The 16,224-nt window shown below is 54.2% G+C and overlaps 1 protein-coding gene across 6 annotated transcripts in view; it reads left to right on the top strand.

Moving 5' to 3' along the window:
* The window catches only part of NCMAP (non-compact myelin associated protein), a 38,970-nt gene extending 27,501 nt beyond the window's left edge, over window positions 1-11,469 (top strand). For all 6 annotated transcript variants that reach the window (XM_051856679.2, XM_070079091.1, XM_051856678.2 and 3 more), the window contains exons 2-4: window positions 1,617-1,705; window positions 7,500-7,584; window positions 9,122-11,469. In XM_051856679.2, coding sequence (XP_051712639.1) covers window positions 1,624-1,705; window positions 7,500-7,584; window positions 9,122-9,260 — 306 coding nt within the window. In that variant the 5' untranslated portion in view covers window positions 1,617-1,623 and the 3' untranslated portion in view covers window positions 9,261-11,469. The remainder of the gene's footprint in view (window positions 1-1,616; window positions 1,706-7,499; window positions 7,585-9,121) is intronic.
* Window positions 11,470-16,224: the final 4,755 nt, after the last annotated feature.

Genomic DNA, 16,224 nt, shown 5'->3' with positions numbered 1-16,224 from the left:
CACTCACAGGTACTTGGTTGATATTCGCGTAATAAATATTATGTAGAGTTACAACACATGCAATGTTTATGGATACAATGTTTAAGGGGACTTCAAAAAGTTCATAGAGAGTGGAATTAAAAGGAAGTTTATTTTGGTGCAAAAAGATGTTTGAATTCATGGGTAGTTTTTCATAGTAACTATTTTCCATGAAGGCCACTGATGTACACAAATTTCAACAATTTTATATACCCAAATAAACGTATCTTTTTTCCACAGACTTTTTGAAGCCTCCTCGTGGTGAACCTGTTAACACTTTGATGAGATTCACTGAGGTTGAGGCACTGGTTACTCTGGGGAGGGAGGAAGTGGGATTCAGATAACACACAAAGCACTTCCGGTGCATCTGAATTTTTAGTTATTTTAAAGATTTATTTATTTTAAAGGCAGAGTTAGAGAGAGAGAGAGGTCTTCCACCTACTGTTTCACTCCCCAAATGGCTGCAACGGCCAGAGCTGGGCCAGGCAGAAGCCAGGAACCAGGAGCTTCTTCCGGGTCTCCTACGTGGGTGCAGGGGCCCAAGGACTCGGGCCATCTTCCACTGCTCTCCCAGGTGCATTAGCAAGAAGTTGGATTAGAAGTGGAGCAGCCAGTTCTCAAACCAGTGCCCATATGGGATGCTAGCACACAGGTAGCTGTTTTCCCCGCTACACCACAATGCAAGCCTCTTAAAATTTTTATTTAAAAGGCAGAGAGACAGAAAGAGTGCTCCCATCCACTGATTTACTTCTCAAATGCCTTTGGGCCAGGCCAAAGCCAGAAGCCAGGAACTTAGTCCGAGTCTCACACGTGGGTGACAGGGACACACGCACTAGAGCCACCCTCTGCTGCCTCCCAGGGTGGGCACGAGCAGGACGCGGGAGGATGGGTCCCAGGCACCTGCCGTGGGACAAAGGAGGCGGCTTAGCTGTTGTGCCAACTACTCGCCCCTGAGTTTCTCTTTAAATCTCATTTAGTTGAGAGGCAGAGGAACAGAGACAGAAATGTGGGTGCTAAGCGCCGCTCAGCAACCGGGAGGCTTGATAAGATGAGAGATTTGTGGAGGGAGACTGCTGAGGCGGAGCCCGGGCTGTGGCCGACTCTCCCGTGCCCCAATCTCCTCCCTCTGAGCACCAGTTCTCCCTCCTCCACCCCCAGCCCCGCCCCTCCCGTGGCAAGCAGGACTACCATGTCAGGCACCAAGGCAGGTGGAGACAGGCCCTGGAGAATGGCAGGTGCACGGCGTTGGGTGAACGGCGCTGGGCGAACCTGGAGCCCCAGGGGGCATCAATGTCATCAATATACTGCTCAGTTTCCGGATTGAACTTGACATTTTAGGTGAAGCACAGCTCAGAGGAGTTGAATAAATATTGGGGAATGAATGTAAGCGGCCATAAGAAAGAGTCCCTTACCAGTGTTGGGCATTCGTTTCATTTCTGCCACAGCGTCCAGGACACGGGCCTTGTGTCCCTTGCTGCCACAAGCAGCTGCCTGCTGGACTGTCCAGCAGTCGTCACGTGGAGACCGGAAGGGGCACCGCCCGGGAGGACTGAGGCTCGCTCTGGTTTTAAACAAAATCTCTTCTTCATTCTCCCCAGGATCGAGATGACCACAGCCACCCCTCTGGGGGACACCACCTTCTTCTCGTTGAACATGACCACCCGGGGAGAGGACTTCCTGTATAAGAGTAAGGTCGCCTTGGCTGGGAGGCCAGGGGAGGGACGGCAGGACACGTGTTGCGGTCAGCTCTGGTTCAGAGGTCAGGAGCTTGCGCTCTGGAGGCAGAGGGGCTGGGTCCCAGCCAACTGCATGGCCCTGAGCACACGGCTTCACTGCCCTGGCCTCAGCCTTCTCATCTGTAAGATGGGGATATTAACGGAGCTGCCACATGAGGGAGACCATCCACAGAGGGAGCTCAGGGCAAGCACCTAATGAGTTGCTGTTCTTGCTGCGAGTCCCGACACCTGTCTATCGTTGTTTCCTTGGAGGCCTCCCGACCAAGGGATTTGGCTACTTTGTGAGACGTTTCTCCCCCGGGGCACCTTGCAGGGAAGCCACTTTTGCGAGACAGAAACATCTGTTGCTGTGGATACGTTTTGAGAGGAGGAGCACAGTGGGGGCAAGAGGCGCAGAGTCACCACACAGACCCCGGGAGCCGGGTGAAAGCAGGCCAGAGGCGAGCAGCCTGTAGACTCGTTTATTTCAGTTGGTACAGCAGCTTATATAGCCAAGGCAGCCAATCCGGTCAAGGGGCGGTCTATGCCCTAGCCAATCACACCCTGTTGCCAGGAAGTTTCCAAAGCCACCCAATCACAGCCTGTTGTCAGTCAGGCTCCGTTGTCAGTGGCCATCTTGGCATGGCCTTCTCATTCCACCACAAATATCCCTTCAGCTTGTGGAGGAGTGAATGGATACAAGTGGTGAGAGTTAGTCGTGGGGAGATGCTGGCTGGAAACCAGAGGCCCCCAGAATGGAAACCATGATGACGGCTCTCCAGAAAGCCAAGTGGTTGTACTGGGGGAAGTCTGGGTCCATTTCAGCCATTTTGGTGGGCTGTGCTTTTACCTCTGCGAGTAGAACAGGCTTCCGGTAGACACGGGGCAGTCTCTCCAGTGATGGCAGCTTCAGGCTGGGGCCGCAGGCGGCTGATCCATGGCAGGACCCCCCCCAATCCCCGTCTTTGTGGAGATGCAGCCTGGGATGCCCTGGACACAGGGTCCTGCAGGAGCCGCTGCTCCTTGCTGAGTGTGGCTCCGAGGGCAAGTGCCGGGCAGAGAGAAACGCTGTTGGTTGCATGGAAATGATCCCGTTTTTATTTAACAAAAGTCATGGTTCTTCAAAGGTGATTTTTGCCCTTTAGAGAGGGTTACGAGATTCAGCAAATAACTGTACAAGACACCCAGGGCAATGTGAGTTTAAGATCAGCAGTGAGTTAATTGTTTGGGACAAGTCTGTGCCACGCAATGATTGAGATGTGTTTGTGCTAAAACTAGTTCTTGTTTATCTGAAATTCTCTGTAAATGGGCAGCCTGCAGGTTCCTGGGAGCCCTGCCGCAGAGGGTCCCTTGGCAAGTTCTGGTGTCATTTTGGGGGTTGTCATACCTGGGTGTGTGTGTGGGGGGGGGGTCTTAGGTGGCATCGAGCTCATCAAACCCAGGGCTGATGTGACACATCCTGCCACGCACAGAACAGCACCTCACAGCAAAGAATTCTCCCCCTGAGTTTGGAAGACCCTGAACTTGGGACAGGCACCTGACCTCTCTGGTAAGATGCCAGTTTGGATGCCCACACCCCACACTGGAGCGCCTGGGTTCAGATTCCAGTTCTCTCTGGCGCCTGGCTCCGGCTTCCTGCAATGCAGACCCTGGGAGGCAACCATGATGGCCCAAGCAGCTGGGGCTCTGCCACCTGCCTGGGAGACTTGAATTGAGTCCCAGCTGGCTCCCAGCTTTGGCCAGGCTCAGCCCCAGCCTGTGCAAGAATTTAAGGAGTGAACCAGGTGCAAACATTTTTTTAAACCCTAAATTTTAATTTTTAAGATTTATTTAGTTATTTAAAAAGCAGAGATACAGAGAGGCGGAAGTCTTCCATCTGCTGGTTCACTCCCCAAATGGCTGCAATGGCCAGAGCTGTGCCGATCCGAAGCCAGAAGCCAGGAGCTTCTTCCGGGTCTCCCACATGGGGGCAGGGGCCCAAGCACTTGGGCCATCTTCTTCTGCTTTGCCAGGCCATAGCAGAGAGCTGGAAGTGGAGCAGCCAGGACTCAAACTGGCATCATATGGGCTGCCGGCACTGCAGGCTGTAGCTTTACCCACTGCACCACAGCGCCAGCCCTGGCAGGCATTTTGAATAAGCCTTTTATAAAAGCATCGCATGTAGTTACAAAGTACACACAGCTGGGTAATCAGCCCCCACATCAAGAAACAGTCACCGGAATCCCAGAAGTCCTGGAGCTCCGCCCAGCCCCACCCCCCGCCCCCGAGGGAACCCACATTTTTACTTCCGCCACCGTGTATTAGTCCTCTCTGGCTTCCGCATTACGTAAGCGGGAAGAGGGCTTTAGGTGTCGAACTTGCTTCTGGCTCCTTTTGCTCTACATTATATTTGTATGCTTGTCTCTTGATGTTGCAACGTGGGGGTGTGGGTGTGCACGTAGGTGTGTGAGTGTGTAAATGCCTACCCTGCTCCACCTCTTCCATCGTATAAACATCTTCATTCATACAGATTTTTCTACATTTAGGATTAGTCCCTTGAGATAAATTCCCCAGAGTCACACACAGATCTCCCACCTGCTGGGTCACTCCTGCAGGTCCTACCGCCTGCAACGGCAGAGGCTGAGTCAGGGTCAGGCTAGACTAGGAGTCAGGGATTCAATTCAGGGTTCCAGCAGGGGCCACCGCCTGCTGCCTCCCAGGGTGCATTAGTGGGACGCTGGAAGCCGGAGCAGGTGTTTGGCACAGTGGTTAAGACACGGCTTGGGCTGCCGGTATCCCATAGAGGAACACCTGTGTTCAGGTCCCAGCCTCACTCTCAATTCCAGCTTCCTGTTAATGTACACCAAAGAGACCGCAGGTAATGGTTCAAGTACTTAGGTCTCCGCCACACATGTGAGAGACCCACACTGAATTCCTAGCTCCCAGCTTTGAGCTGGCCCAGTCCCAGCTCTTGTGGGCATTTGAGAAGTAAACCAGTGGATGGGAGCTGTCTGTCTCTCTGCCTTTCATATAAATAATTTATTTTTAAAAAATAGATTGATTTGCGGGACCATGTTGTGGCATAGCAGGTAAAGCCGTTGTCTGCATGCCAGCATCCCATATGGGTACCAGTTCATATCCCAGCTGCTCTGCTTCCAATCCAGCTCCGTGCTAATGGCCTAGAAAAAGCAGCAGAAGATGGTTCAGGCACCTGGGCCCCTGCACCCGTGTAGGAGACCTGTGGGAAGCTCCTGGCTCCTGGCTTCAGATCAGTGCAGCTCTGGCCATTGCAGCCATTTTGGGAGTGAACCATCGCTGGCCCCCCGTGATATTTTCAATATCAATTCCGACAAGGATATTGATCTTGAACCTAAAACTAAATAATGTTCAGTGTGGAGACTGGTGCTGACGTTGAAAGTGGAGTCGGAGATACTAAGCGGCTAGGACATTCATCACGGCCTTGTTGTCAGTGAGCTGGAAACAGCGTGAATGTTCTCAGCAGGGAAGTGCTGAGCAGATCACGCACGCCCAGACAGTGGAGTGCTACGCAGCCGTCAAAAGTCCGGAAGGGCAGGTGTTTGATGTAGTGTGCAGACGCTGCTGGACACCCACGTCCCATATCGGAGTGCCTGGGTTCAAGCTCCAACTCTGCTCCTGAGGATTCCAGCTTCCTGAGAAGGTGCACCCTGGGAGGCCACCCCGTGGAGGCTTAAGTAGTTGGGCCACCTGTGTGGGAGACCTGGGTTAATTTCCTGATTCCTGGTTTTGGTCTGGCCCAGCCCTGGCTGTTGCAGGCATTTTGAGAATGAATCAGTGTATGGGAAATTTTTCTCTGTCTCTGTCTCTCCCTTCTTCTGTCTCCTTGGCTTTCAAATAAATAAAATAAATACTTTTAAGTCATGAAGAAAAATATGGGACCAGCGCTGTGGCATGGCAAGATAAAGCAGCTGCCTGCAGCACTGGCATCCCCTATGGGTGCTGGTTCAAGTCCTGGCTGCTCCACTTCCAACCCAGCTCCCTGCTAATGCACCTGGGAAAGCAGCAGAGGATCCTGCACCCACATGGGAGACCAGGATAGAGCTCCTGGCTCCTGGCTTCTGTCTGGCCCAGCCCTGACCATTGTGGCCATTTGGGGAGTGAATCAGCAGATGGAAGACCTCTCTCTCTCCCCCTGCCTCTGCCTCTCTGTCTGTGATTCTGACCTTCAAATAAATCCTTAAAAAAAAAGAGAGAGAGAGAGAGAGAGAGAAAGAAAAGAGAAGCCATCAGACATTTCCTTCAACTTGGCACCAAACTTAATAATATATTAAAAGAAGAAAATATGAGAAGATGACTATGATATTATTTTTCAGATTTATTTATGTATTTGAAAGGCAGAGTTGCAGAGAGGGAGCTGGATCAGAATGGAACAGCCAGGACTCAAACAAGCACCCAAGGGCTGGTGCTGTGGCACAATAGGTTAATCCTCTGCCTGCGGCGCCGGCATCCCATATGGGCGCCAGTTCAAGTCCCAGCTAGTCCTCTTCCAATCCCACTCTCTGCTATGGCCTGGGGAAGCAGTAGAAGATTGCCCAAGTCATTGGGTCCCTGCACCCCTGTGGGAGACCTGGAAGAAAATCCTGGCTTCGGATTGGCTCAGCTCCAGCTGTTGTGGCCCTTTGGGGAGTGAACCAATGAAAGGAAGACCTTTCTCTCTGTCTCTCCCTCTCACTGTCTATAACTCTACCTCTCAAATAAATAAATAAAATCTTTAAAAACAAAAACAAGCTGGCGCCATGGGTCAATAGGCTAATCCTCCGCCTGCGGCGCAGGCACACCAGGTTCTAGTCCCAGTCGGGGCGCCGGATTCTGTCCCGGTTGCCCCTCTTCCAGGCCAGCTCTCTGCTGTGGCCCGGGAATGCAGTGGAGGATGGCCCAGGTGCTTGGGCCCTGCACCCGCAAGGGAGACCAGGAGAAGCACCTGGCTCCTGGCTTTGGATCAGCACGGTGCACCAGCTGCAGCGCACCAGCCACGGCGGCCATTGGAGGGTGAACCAACGGCAAAAGGAAGACCTTTCTCTCTGTCTCTCTCTGTCACTGTCCACTCTGCCTGTCAAAAACAACAACAGCAACAACAAAAATAACGGCACCCATATGGGATGCCGGTGCTGCATAGCAGCTTAACCTACCACCCCCCAGCGCTGGCCCCAATGATGATATTAGTCTAAAACAGTATATGGGAAATGGCTGCATTTCTATCCAATGTGTGCTTTTCCGTATTGACAAATAGTTCCTGAAGATGGATTTTCAGGCACAGTAAGTTATTCTAAGATGCTTCAGCCGCACAGACACAGATGCTGGTGCATGTACAATGTGCAGATGATCAGTGGTCTGGGGGCCACGAGGTATCCATCCCTGCCCCTGCTCGGGGTTGCAATTGTAGTCTCAAAATCATCTACACAGATCACCTGTTGCTTCTGTCTTGTCAAAGAGAGAGGGGGATAATCTGCCTCCTGTCTTGTTTCCTGGAAGAAGTTTGCAGCTGCATGGGGCTGATAAGAATGGGACTCAGCCCGCGCAGTATTTGGTGGACGAGTGTGGCGGATGAGGTCCTTCAAGCCCACTGGGGGCAGGGGTGCACGGCCACCCTGGATGGGACTGTGTCCTTGGGTCAGTGGCGAGCAGGCCAGGTCATCCCCATCCCTCCTCCTCCTCCCCTTGGCCCAGCGGGGTGGCAGGTGCAGCAGGGCCCCTCCCATGCTGCCTCTCATTTGCATGTTTGCAGTCTGCACTCTCTCCGCTCTGTAGGTTCCGGAGCCATCGTCGCTGCCATCGTGGTGGTTGTCATCATCATCTTCACCGTGGTTCTGATCCTGCTGAAGATGTACAACAGGTACGAGATGCCCGGGGCCCTGGCGCTGTCCGGGCCTCCAGCCACATCCGAACGAACGGGAGCTGGTGCCTGTGGGAGGCTGTCGAGGGCCGGGGCATCCGTGAGCCACCAGCGAAGGCTCTCTCCCTTCCCGGGTCCCCCGTGAGGTCTGCTCTGCTGGAGAAACTTCACGGTGGCCAGGCACCTCACCCTTGGAGAACTCGGCGCTTCAGTGGCAGTGACCACGGCCTTGAGCACTGTGGCAGTCCTGGCATGCCATTTTCTGGTACTCAGGAATGTTTCTGTCCTTTTTCCAGGAAACCCCTCTGCTTGCTTCTCTTGAGTAGGCCACGTGGGGTGTTTGAGGTGACAAGGACTGGCAGCATGTACCCCAACTCCCCCAAACATACACAATTCAATTTCTTTTTTTTTTTTTTTTTTTTTTTTTTTTTACAGGCAGAGTGGACAGTGAGAGAGAGAGACAGAGAGAAAGGTCTCCCTTTTGCCGTTGGTTCACCCTCCAATGGCCGCCACGACCGGCGCACCGCGCTGATCCGAAGGCAGGAGCCAGGTACTTATCCTGGTCTCCCATGGGGTGCAGGGCCCAAGGACTTGGGCCATCCTCCACTGCACTCCCGGGCCACAGCAGAGAGCTGGCCTGGAAGAGGGGCAACCGGGACAGAATCCGGCGCCCCGACCGGGACTAGAACCCGGTGTGTCGGCGCCACTAGGCGGAGGATTAGCCTGTTGAGACACGGCACCGGCCTATTATCTTACAAGTGGAAGGTGTCGCGGTGGGATCCTCGCGTTAGGGATCTACCGGGGAACACGCTTGTCCGGGGAGTGCCCTAGAGCAAAGCGGCGAGATGTGTGCGGCCAACTCCCGAGTGTCGCGTGATTTTCAAAAGCTGCTCAGAGTGTGTGGTTGCAGGTGCAGGTGGAGAGAGAGGGGAGCGGGGAAAGGAGACACCGGATGTGGCAAGTTGTGAGAGGTTGGTGAACTGTTCACGGAAGGGGATGGGGGGGTTAATTTTACTATCATGCCCCACCTCTGCGGATTTGCAGATTTGTGACAGAGAGTTATGTCCACAAGAAGAAAGACCACACAGACTCTGGGACCCAGGGTAACTGTTCACTGTGAACGCCGTGACGGGACATGGGGGCAGGACCTGCGTTCAGAGAGCATTCTCTCCGCACCTGCGTGAAAAGCTCGGCCTATTTCTAGCAGTGAACTTGGCAGCAGGACGAGCTGCGCCGTTTCACTCGCACGGCAAACCTGAGCAGGTCGTTTCGTCCTGAACGCAGCTGCCTCTCTGAGACGTCACTCGTTCAGGAATAGGAACCAATAAGATGACTCAGCTAATCTGAGTCCAACAGGAAACAGAAGGGTCGCCCTAGCTGGTGCCTGAGGTCCCTTCTTGGTGATCCGCGGCTGGCAGTGAAGCAGTGTGGTCTCGTGCTGTCTCCCCTGATCTCGTCACCAGAACTGCGGTCACAGATCCATTTCTCATGGCCAACCCCGGGGAAAACTCACCCGTGTGTGCTTGTCTCATTGCAGGAGAATGAGGATGAGGCGGGGGCTGGAGCCCAAGGGCCCCAAGCCAAGTGCCCCTTCTGCCCCGGACCCAAACAGCAACAGCAGCCAGCACCCTGCCACGGTGACCTTCGGCCCAGTGGACGTCCACGTGGAGACCTGACGACCCCTCCCCCAGCGCTGGCTCGCCGGCTGTCCCACAGTCAGGCCCCAGGAGCTCACTTCTCCGGCAGCTTCCCCGCGACTTCCCCCCGGGCGGCTCCACGGAGGGGTCTGTCACTCACTCCCTGATGCTTCAAGCACCCTTGCCCTCATTCGGCCGCGCCCCCCCCCCCCCAGCTGTGTCCGCATCCCTGCTGCCCTCCTGCCAAAGAGCTGGGGCACAGTCCTTTGTCATCCGGCGAGGCAGAGCTATGTTGGGAAGCCGGTGGTGTGGATTTGGCTCTGTCCCCCCAGACTACAGCTAGACAGACAGACACGCAGCCCAGGAGACTTCTGATTGCGTCAAGGTCGGGGTAACAGACAGCAAAGCGCCCCGCCCCGCGGTCAGACCCGGGGAGACCCACACGGACTAACCACCCAGAACACCAACTTGTTAATTTACTGCCTCTTCCTGCCCCAGATGACCCCGGCACCCTTCCCAACCCCTCACAGAGAGATTCAAGCCAGAGCGTGCCACGGTCACCCACGGTTTCTCTGTAGAGAGCCGGCCTCTGACCCCTGAGCCTGGACAAGCATCTGAGAAGGAGCAGCATTTTGGAGATAAGATGACCTGCCCTCTGAGCCCTACTTCCTGCCTGGTGGCCTTGGAAAAGTGACTCCACCCCCACAAAAAGTGCAAAAACAGAAACAAAACAAAACAAAAAAAAAGTGGCTCAACCTGTCCAGGGTCAGCTTCCCAGCCGTGAAGCGGATGCTAACGTGTGCCTGGCTGGGCGGGGAGCTCCAGCCCTGGGTTCAGTACTGCAGCTCAAGTGCAGGGCCCAGCACCCAGCAGGTGCTTCATATGTGAAAGCCAGCATATCACCACGGCATTTCTTTAATTACAGGACATACATGTGTTCCCATTGCAATAATTCTAGTATCAGAATGTGTCATAATTTATGGGTCCCTTAGTGCCATTATATTTCTTTTCTTCATCTTCCCTCTCCAAAAAGCTGCTTCTTAATCAATCGTGCGCCCTTGGAAACAAGGGGATGCATCCCTACTGCGCTGCGGTCGGTGGCACTGTGACCTTTCCCCTCAAACCCTGGCGTCTCTCCCTTCCAGGGTCAGAATTTGCCTTCTGAGGGGAAGTTGAGGGTCACAGCGTTGGTTAAGAGGACTGACCCGGGTCGCTCCTGTCGCCGCACTAGGGAACACCCAGCTGGAGAGAGCTGGAGCAACACAGGCAAACTCTTCCTCCGTGGTCATCTTCTCTTCCTGCTGTGTTTAAATTCCACCAAGTACCAGGCTCTTTGCAAAGTGCTTTCCCGGGAGTTATCAGCTGGGTTTCCGTTTTCCTCACCACCCTAGGTGGTGTTACCTTCTTCCATTCCCAGATGAGAGTCTCCAACTCAAAGAGAAAGCGCCCTTGCCCAAAGTCACGCGGCCAGGAGGTTGCAAGGAAGGACTCAAAACCAGGTCTGTTTGCTTCCAGGCCCGTCTTTTTGTCCCATCACACTCTTCCCGCCATCCTGGCTCAAAGGAGCATGGGTCCTTTCGCGGCTGCACAAGAGGACAGGCGGCTTGTCCACGTGTTTGAGGGGCGGTCAGGGGTCTGGCTTCCGGTCACCTCCCATTGGTAGCCTAAGGACCCCATTATCAACCCTTCCTGGCACTAAGGATTTCTGCTGCATTCACCCTGCCGCTGCGGCCCGCGGAGCAGGGGCCTCTGAGCAAGGCAAAGCCATTTCTGTAAGGGCCCAAACCTCCAGCAGACGTGCCCCACAAACACATTCTGCTTCCGAAGAAAAGTCATCTGGAATATTCCAGCCCTAAAACTGAACCCTTCAGCCCACAGTGCAGTCTCCCTGGAACCCCTCCAGTGCAGGTTCCTATCTGCCAAACACCAGGGAGGGGGTGGAAGAAGGAGGGAGATAGAGTGGGGGGAGAGGCAGATAAGAGGCTTTCAATGTTTTGTGTTTAACCGATAAAAGTAATTCAACAGACGTCCTGCAAGGCTCCCAGGGGCAGGAGCTGAATACAGGCAAAGGCGAGGTCCTAGCTCTCTGGAGTCAGCGCGGTCTCCTATGATCAGGACCCTCTGAGAAGTGTTTCATTCCTGACGGCGCCTTTAACTGAGCAGGTGCTGCCTTATTTGGCCTCTGAGTCCCTAGGAGATATAAAACGCTTAAAGACAAACACTTAAAAATTAAAAGATTTAAATCAAACATGTGTTGAGTTACTTTGAATTAAGTTTAGAGCTAACAAAGACCTTTTCTAGAAAAGTCCTTTCCTTGACAGTGGACGCCGGCTCGCGAGGGAGAGCCTGGATGGTTTCCCACGTTGTGCTGTTGCTTCTCAAGACGCTGGAAAAGGTGGGCTGTTCTCAGCAGGTGTCTCTGCGACTTCGAAAATTGAACTTGCTCAAGGGCGACAAAAGGAATCCCTTTCACAGGCTGCACTTAAACTTGAACCCCCGATCACCAATACTATTTTCTACCATATACTGAGCTCCTACCACGTGGTGGGCATGTGATGGGCCCTTTGTACACAGCAGCTCCACCACGACTGCTATCCTTAGGCCAAAAAATGGACACTTGGTATTCTCCTGCTGACCGCCATCATGTCTGGGGAGTCCTCCGCTTTAAGAGGTGAGGCCACCTCCTGCTATAGAAGTTGAAAGGAGGCTGTGGTGGTGGCGCACCGCACAGTGCTGCCTGCAACAGCTGCATCCCACATGGGCACTGGTTCATGTCCCAGCTGCTTCACTTCCGATCCAGCTCCCTGCTAATGAGCCTGGGAAAGCAGCAGAAGACGGCCCAAGTTCCTGGGCCCCTGCACCCACTTGGGAGACCTGGAAAAGCTCCTGGCTCCTGGCCTCAGCCTGGCCTAGCCCCAATTATTGCAGCCATGTGGGGAGTGAAACCAGCAGAGGAAAAATTCTCTCTCTCTCCCTCTCTCTGTCACTCTGTCTTTCAAATAAATATATCTTTGGGGGGGAAAAAAGCTGAAAAGACCTGATATTCATTTTCCCAGAGTCCCTTGCAGCCAGGGTGAGGGCATGTCACCTAGACTCTGCCCAGCAGACACCCCTTCTGTGGACGTTGAAGCTAACAGCTGGTCACAACAGGGCAGGAACTGTCCGCCCGTCTCCCCTGGCGGCAGGGCAGATTCACTGCTGAGGGCCCGGACCCAGCGTGCTTAGACCTGGCTGTGTGATGGGTGTGTGCCAGCCTGGCGCTTTAGGATGACCCTCGGCTTCTTCCCGGGCAGCCCACCTCTGGGCCTGGCTCTGGACCCCAGGTCTCCAAAACTCTTGCTCTTTCTATGCAGGTGCTTCTAGGTGAGGCCAGGTCATCCCAGGATTCCACAAAGGGCTGAGGACTCAGAGAGCAAATAGAGTCACTGCCAATCACAGCATCCCAGTAGCTGTGACCTTGTGACTATCAGTGAAGGGCCTGGGGAAATGGGTAGGGTTTTTTTTTTTTTTTTAAACTTTACTTATTGAAGTATAACACACACACACGCACACAGCCTGAAAAACGCTGAAGCTTAAAAGATTTTTCACACACAGAGTAACCACCATGAAGATGAAGAAATAAAACAGGGCCGGGGCCGGTGCTGTGGCATAGCAGGTAAAGCCACTGCCTGCAGTGCCGGCATCCCATATGGGCGCCAGTTCGAGTCCCGGCTGCTCCACTTCTGATCCAGCTCCCTGCTAATGTGCCTGGGAAAGCAGTGGAAGATGCCCAAGTTCTTGGGCCCCTGCACCCACATGGGAGACCCGGAAGAAGCTCCTGGCTCCTGGCTTTGGATCAGTCCATCTCTGGCTGTCCCAGTCATTTGGGGAGTGAACCAGTAGATGGAAAATCTCTCTCTGTGTCTCTACCTCTCTCTGTAACTCTTTCAAATAAATAAAATGAATAAAAAAAGAAAGAAAGAAAGAAAGAAAGAAAGACAAAGAAACAGATAGATAAAGCTCTTCCACCTGCTTCTTCACTCCCCAAATGCCCACACAGCCAGCCGGGCCAGGTCAAAGCCAGGAGCCCAGAACTCAGTCCAGGTCTCCCATGAGGGTGGCAGGGATCCAAGCACTTGAGCCATCACTCGCTGCCCCCAGGGTCTGCAGCAGCAGGAAGCCAGACTTAGAAGTGGAGCCAGGACTCAAATCGGGCACTCTGATATGGGATGTGGGTTTCCCCAGTGCCGTCTTAACTGCTAGGCCAAATGCCTCCCCCTGTCAATATTTTTAGCGTTACAAAGAACCAACTTTTGGATTTATTAATTTTTCTCAATTATTTTTCTTTCATGTGTCTGTCTTTTGAAATCTTTTTAATGGTTTCTTTTATGAAAACGAGTTTTCTATCTGAATGTTAATTTATCAATGTTTTCCTTTATAATCAGTGCTCTTTGTATCTTGCTTAAGGAATCTCCGGTTATAAGGATTTTCTCTTATGTTTTCTTCCAGAAGTTACGTGGCTCACTCCCTCTGTGCAGGTACACGACCCGTCTGGCGTCAGTTTGGACCTGGGTGCCAACTTCCCGTCTTCCGTGGGGATGTCCCGCGGAGCCAGCCCCGGCTGCTGCGGGACTGGGCTTCCTGCACGTCGCCGAGGGGCCTTATCCAAAACTGAACGACTGCGCACGCGTGGTCTGTTAACCACAGGAGCAGGCGTGGCAGACAAGTCAGGCAGGCGCTGGAGAAGCGCGAGGAGAGCGTCCGGGAAGAAGGTTCAGTGCCCTCGTTCCTCCCTTCCTACGTGCGCACCGCGCGGGAGTTAACAGCACTGGGCAGCACAGGTGCCGTCCCTGCCCTATGCGGGCTTCTCACCTCTCGTCCCCCGGGGAAGACAGACCATCAAGCGAACAGTGGTGGTCTAGAGTTTGTGTAGAACCCAGCTGTTCTCAGTGAAGGGACGAAGCTCCAGGTGTTGTGTAAACCGGCTGCGGAGACCAGCTCAGCCTGGAGATCATGGTGGGGAGGCGCCGGCAGCAGGCCCCCGCAGGAGACGTGTGCACGAGTGAGTGGCATGAGTCCAGGGGGCCTGGGAGGAGACAGGGAGGGGGCTCTGCAGGAGGCTGCAGCCTGGGGCTCGCGCAGAGACAAAGGGGCTCTGTGTGATGGCTCTCTGATGCTTGGTTATTTAAAGGCAATGGGGAGCCTTAGACAAGGCTTGAGTGGGGAAAAGACAAGATCAAGTCTGTGCTTTCGGGAGATGATCCTGCTACCATGTGCGGAATGAGTGGGCGGAGGGCCTGGAGGCTTCCAGGACAATTTATAGACTGTGGCAAGAAGTGACAGGCACATCTGTCTGTCTGTTAGTTTTAAAATGCCTGCTCTAGATAACCCTCTGAGTGTGGAGTTTTGTTGCTCTTTTTTAAAAAGTGGCTGTTTGTGGGTGTGCAGTAACCCAACAAAAATGTCTCCAGGAATCATCTCGGCCCCCGGATGGGAGCGCACAGCAGGGTATTGTCTTAGTTCTGTGCCCTTTTGTCCCAGGGCTCCCTTTGCCTGCACAGAAAAATGTCCTGGCAAAGAAGCCAGCGGCTGCGGGTCAGCAGCCACCGCCAGCCGGGGCTCCGAGAGTCAGCCGCGCTCCGGACAGCAGGCAGAAACCAGGCGGCTCTGGGCACGCGGGCGTGACACCCTCTTTGACAACAGCCGGGTCTGAGCGGGGAGGGTCCCTGTCAGCCTGGACTCCAACCTCTCGGAGGGGATCTCACCTGGCCCCCCATGCTCTCCCAGAACCCTGCAGTGCCTTCGTGGAGCTCAGAGAAACGTAACATGCAACTTCTCCGTGCTCCCAGCTCGCCAGCTCCTGCCTGGGAAACCCATGGGGATTAAGGGGGTGGGAAAGTTCGGGAGAAGTCACGCCCTGGAGTGGCAGCATCTGAGGAGTGCGCGTTTGCTGGGCGCAGTAAAGGCCCAAAGCGGAGGAGAAGGTGCCGCCGGCTTCCCACGGTCTGCTGCCCCCTCTCTCGGCTCTCTGCCGAGATGGCTCCACCACCATTCTCTTCAGGCTGCGCACACCGTCGCCTCCCCAAAGCAAGAGGTCCTCTTGCTTTAGAATTTCTTCCACTCCATCCTAAACCCTCCCCCCCACCCCAAAAAAAAATACCCTCTTCCCCACTAACATATCTAAGGTCTCAGGCTAAAGACAAACAGATAAAAAGGCTCCATGGACCCCTCAGGGCCCTCACCCAGTCCGCCCCGCCCCCATCTGCTTTCCTGGGCAGAATTGTTCTGCATCTCCATGGCTGCACCTGCTCTCCCCTGTCCCCACTGAGCCCCCTCTAATCAGGACACCGAGGGTCCTTGCCAAGTGTCCTCGTCCCCATCTTACTGTCTCAGGAGAACTGGGCACAGCCTTTCGCCCTGGCCTTCTGGAAATACTTCCACACCTGGCCTCCTGGGCCCCACCCCCTGCCCGTTCTCTTCCATCTCCTCCGTGGTCGCTTTCTTTTCAGTCTCTGGCTGGCTCCCCATCGCCTCCCTCTGCCAAAGAAAATCTGGTCTCTGGCTTCCCGACTCCTTATCTCACTCCGTTGGTGACTGCATCTAATCCTGTGATCCAAAATCTAGCTCTGGCCGGCGCCGCGGCTCACTAGGCTAATCCTCCACCTTGCGGTGCCGGCACACCGGGTTCTAGTCCCGGTCGGGGCGACGGATTCTGTCCCGGTTGCCCCTCTTCCAGGCCAGCTCTCTGCTGTGGCCCGGGAGTGCAGTGGAGGATGGCCCAGGTGCTTGGGCCCTGCACCCCATGGGAGACCAGGAGAAGCACCTGGCTCCTGCCTTCGGATCAGCGCGGTGCGCCAGCTGCAGCGCGCCAGCCATGGCGGCCATTGGAGGGTGAACCAACAGCAAAGGAAGACCTTTCTCTCTGTCTCTCTCTGTCACTGTCCACTCTGCCTGAAAAAAATCCACCTGACATTGCGACTACTTTTGCTTTACACTTAATTGATGTTTCAAGAATTTAAGAACA

This window comes from Oryctolagus cuniculus, chromosome 7, assembly GCF_964237555.1.
Source record: "Oryctolagus cuniculus chromosome 7, mOryCun1.1, whole genome shotgun sequence".
Classification (NCBI taxonomy): Eukaryota; Metazoa; Chordata; class Mammalia; order Lagomorpha; family Leporidae; genus Oryctolagus; species Oryctolagus cuniculus.
This window is presented reverse-complemented; position numbering and strand designations above follow the sequence as displayed.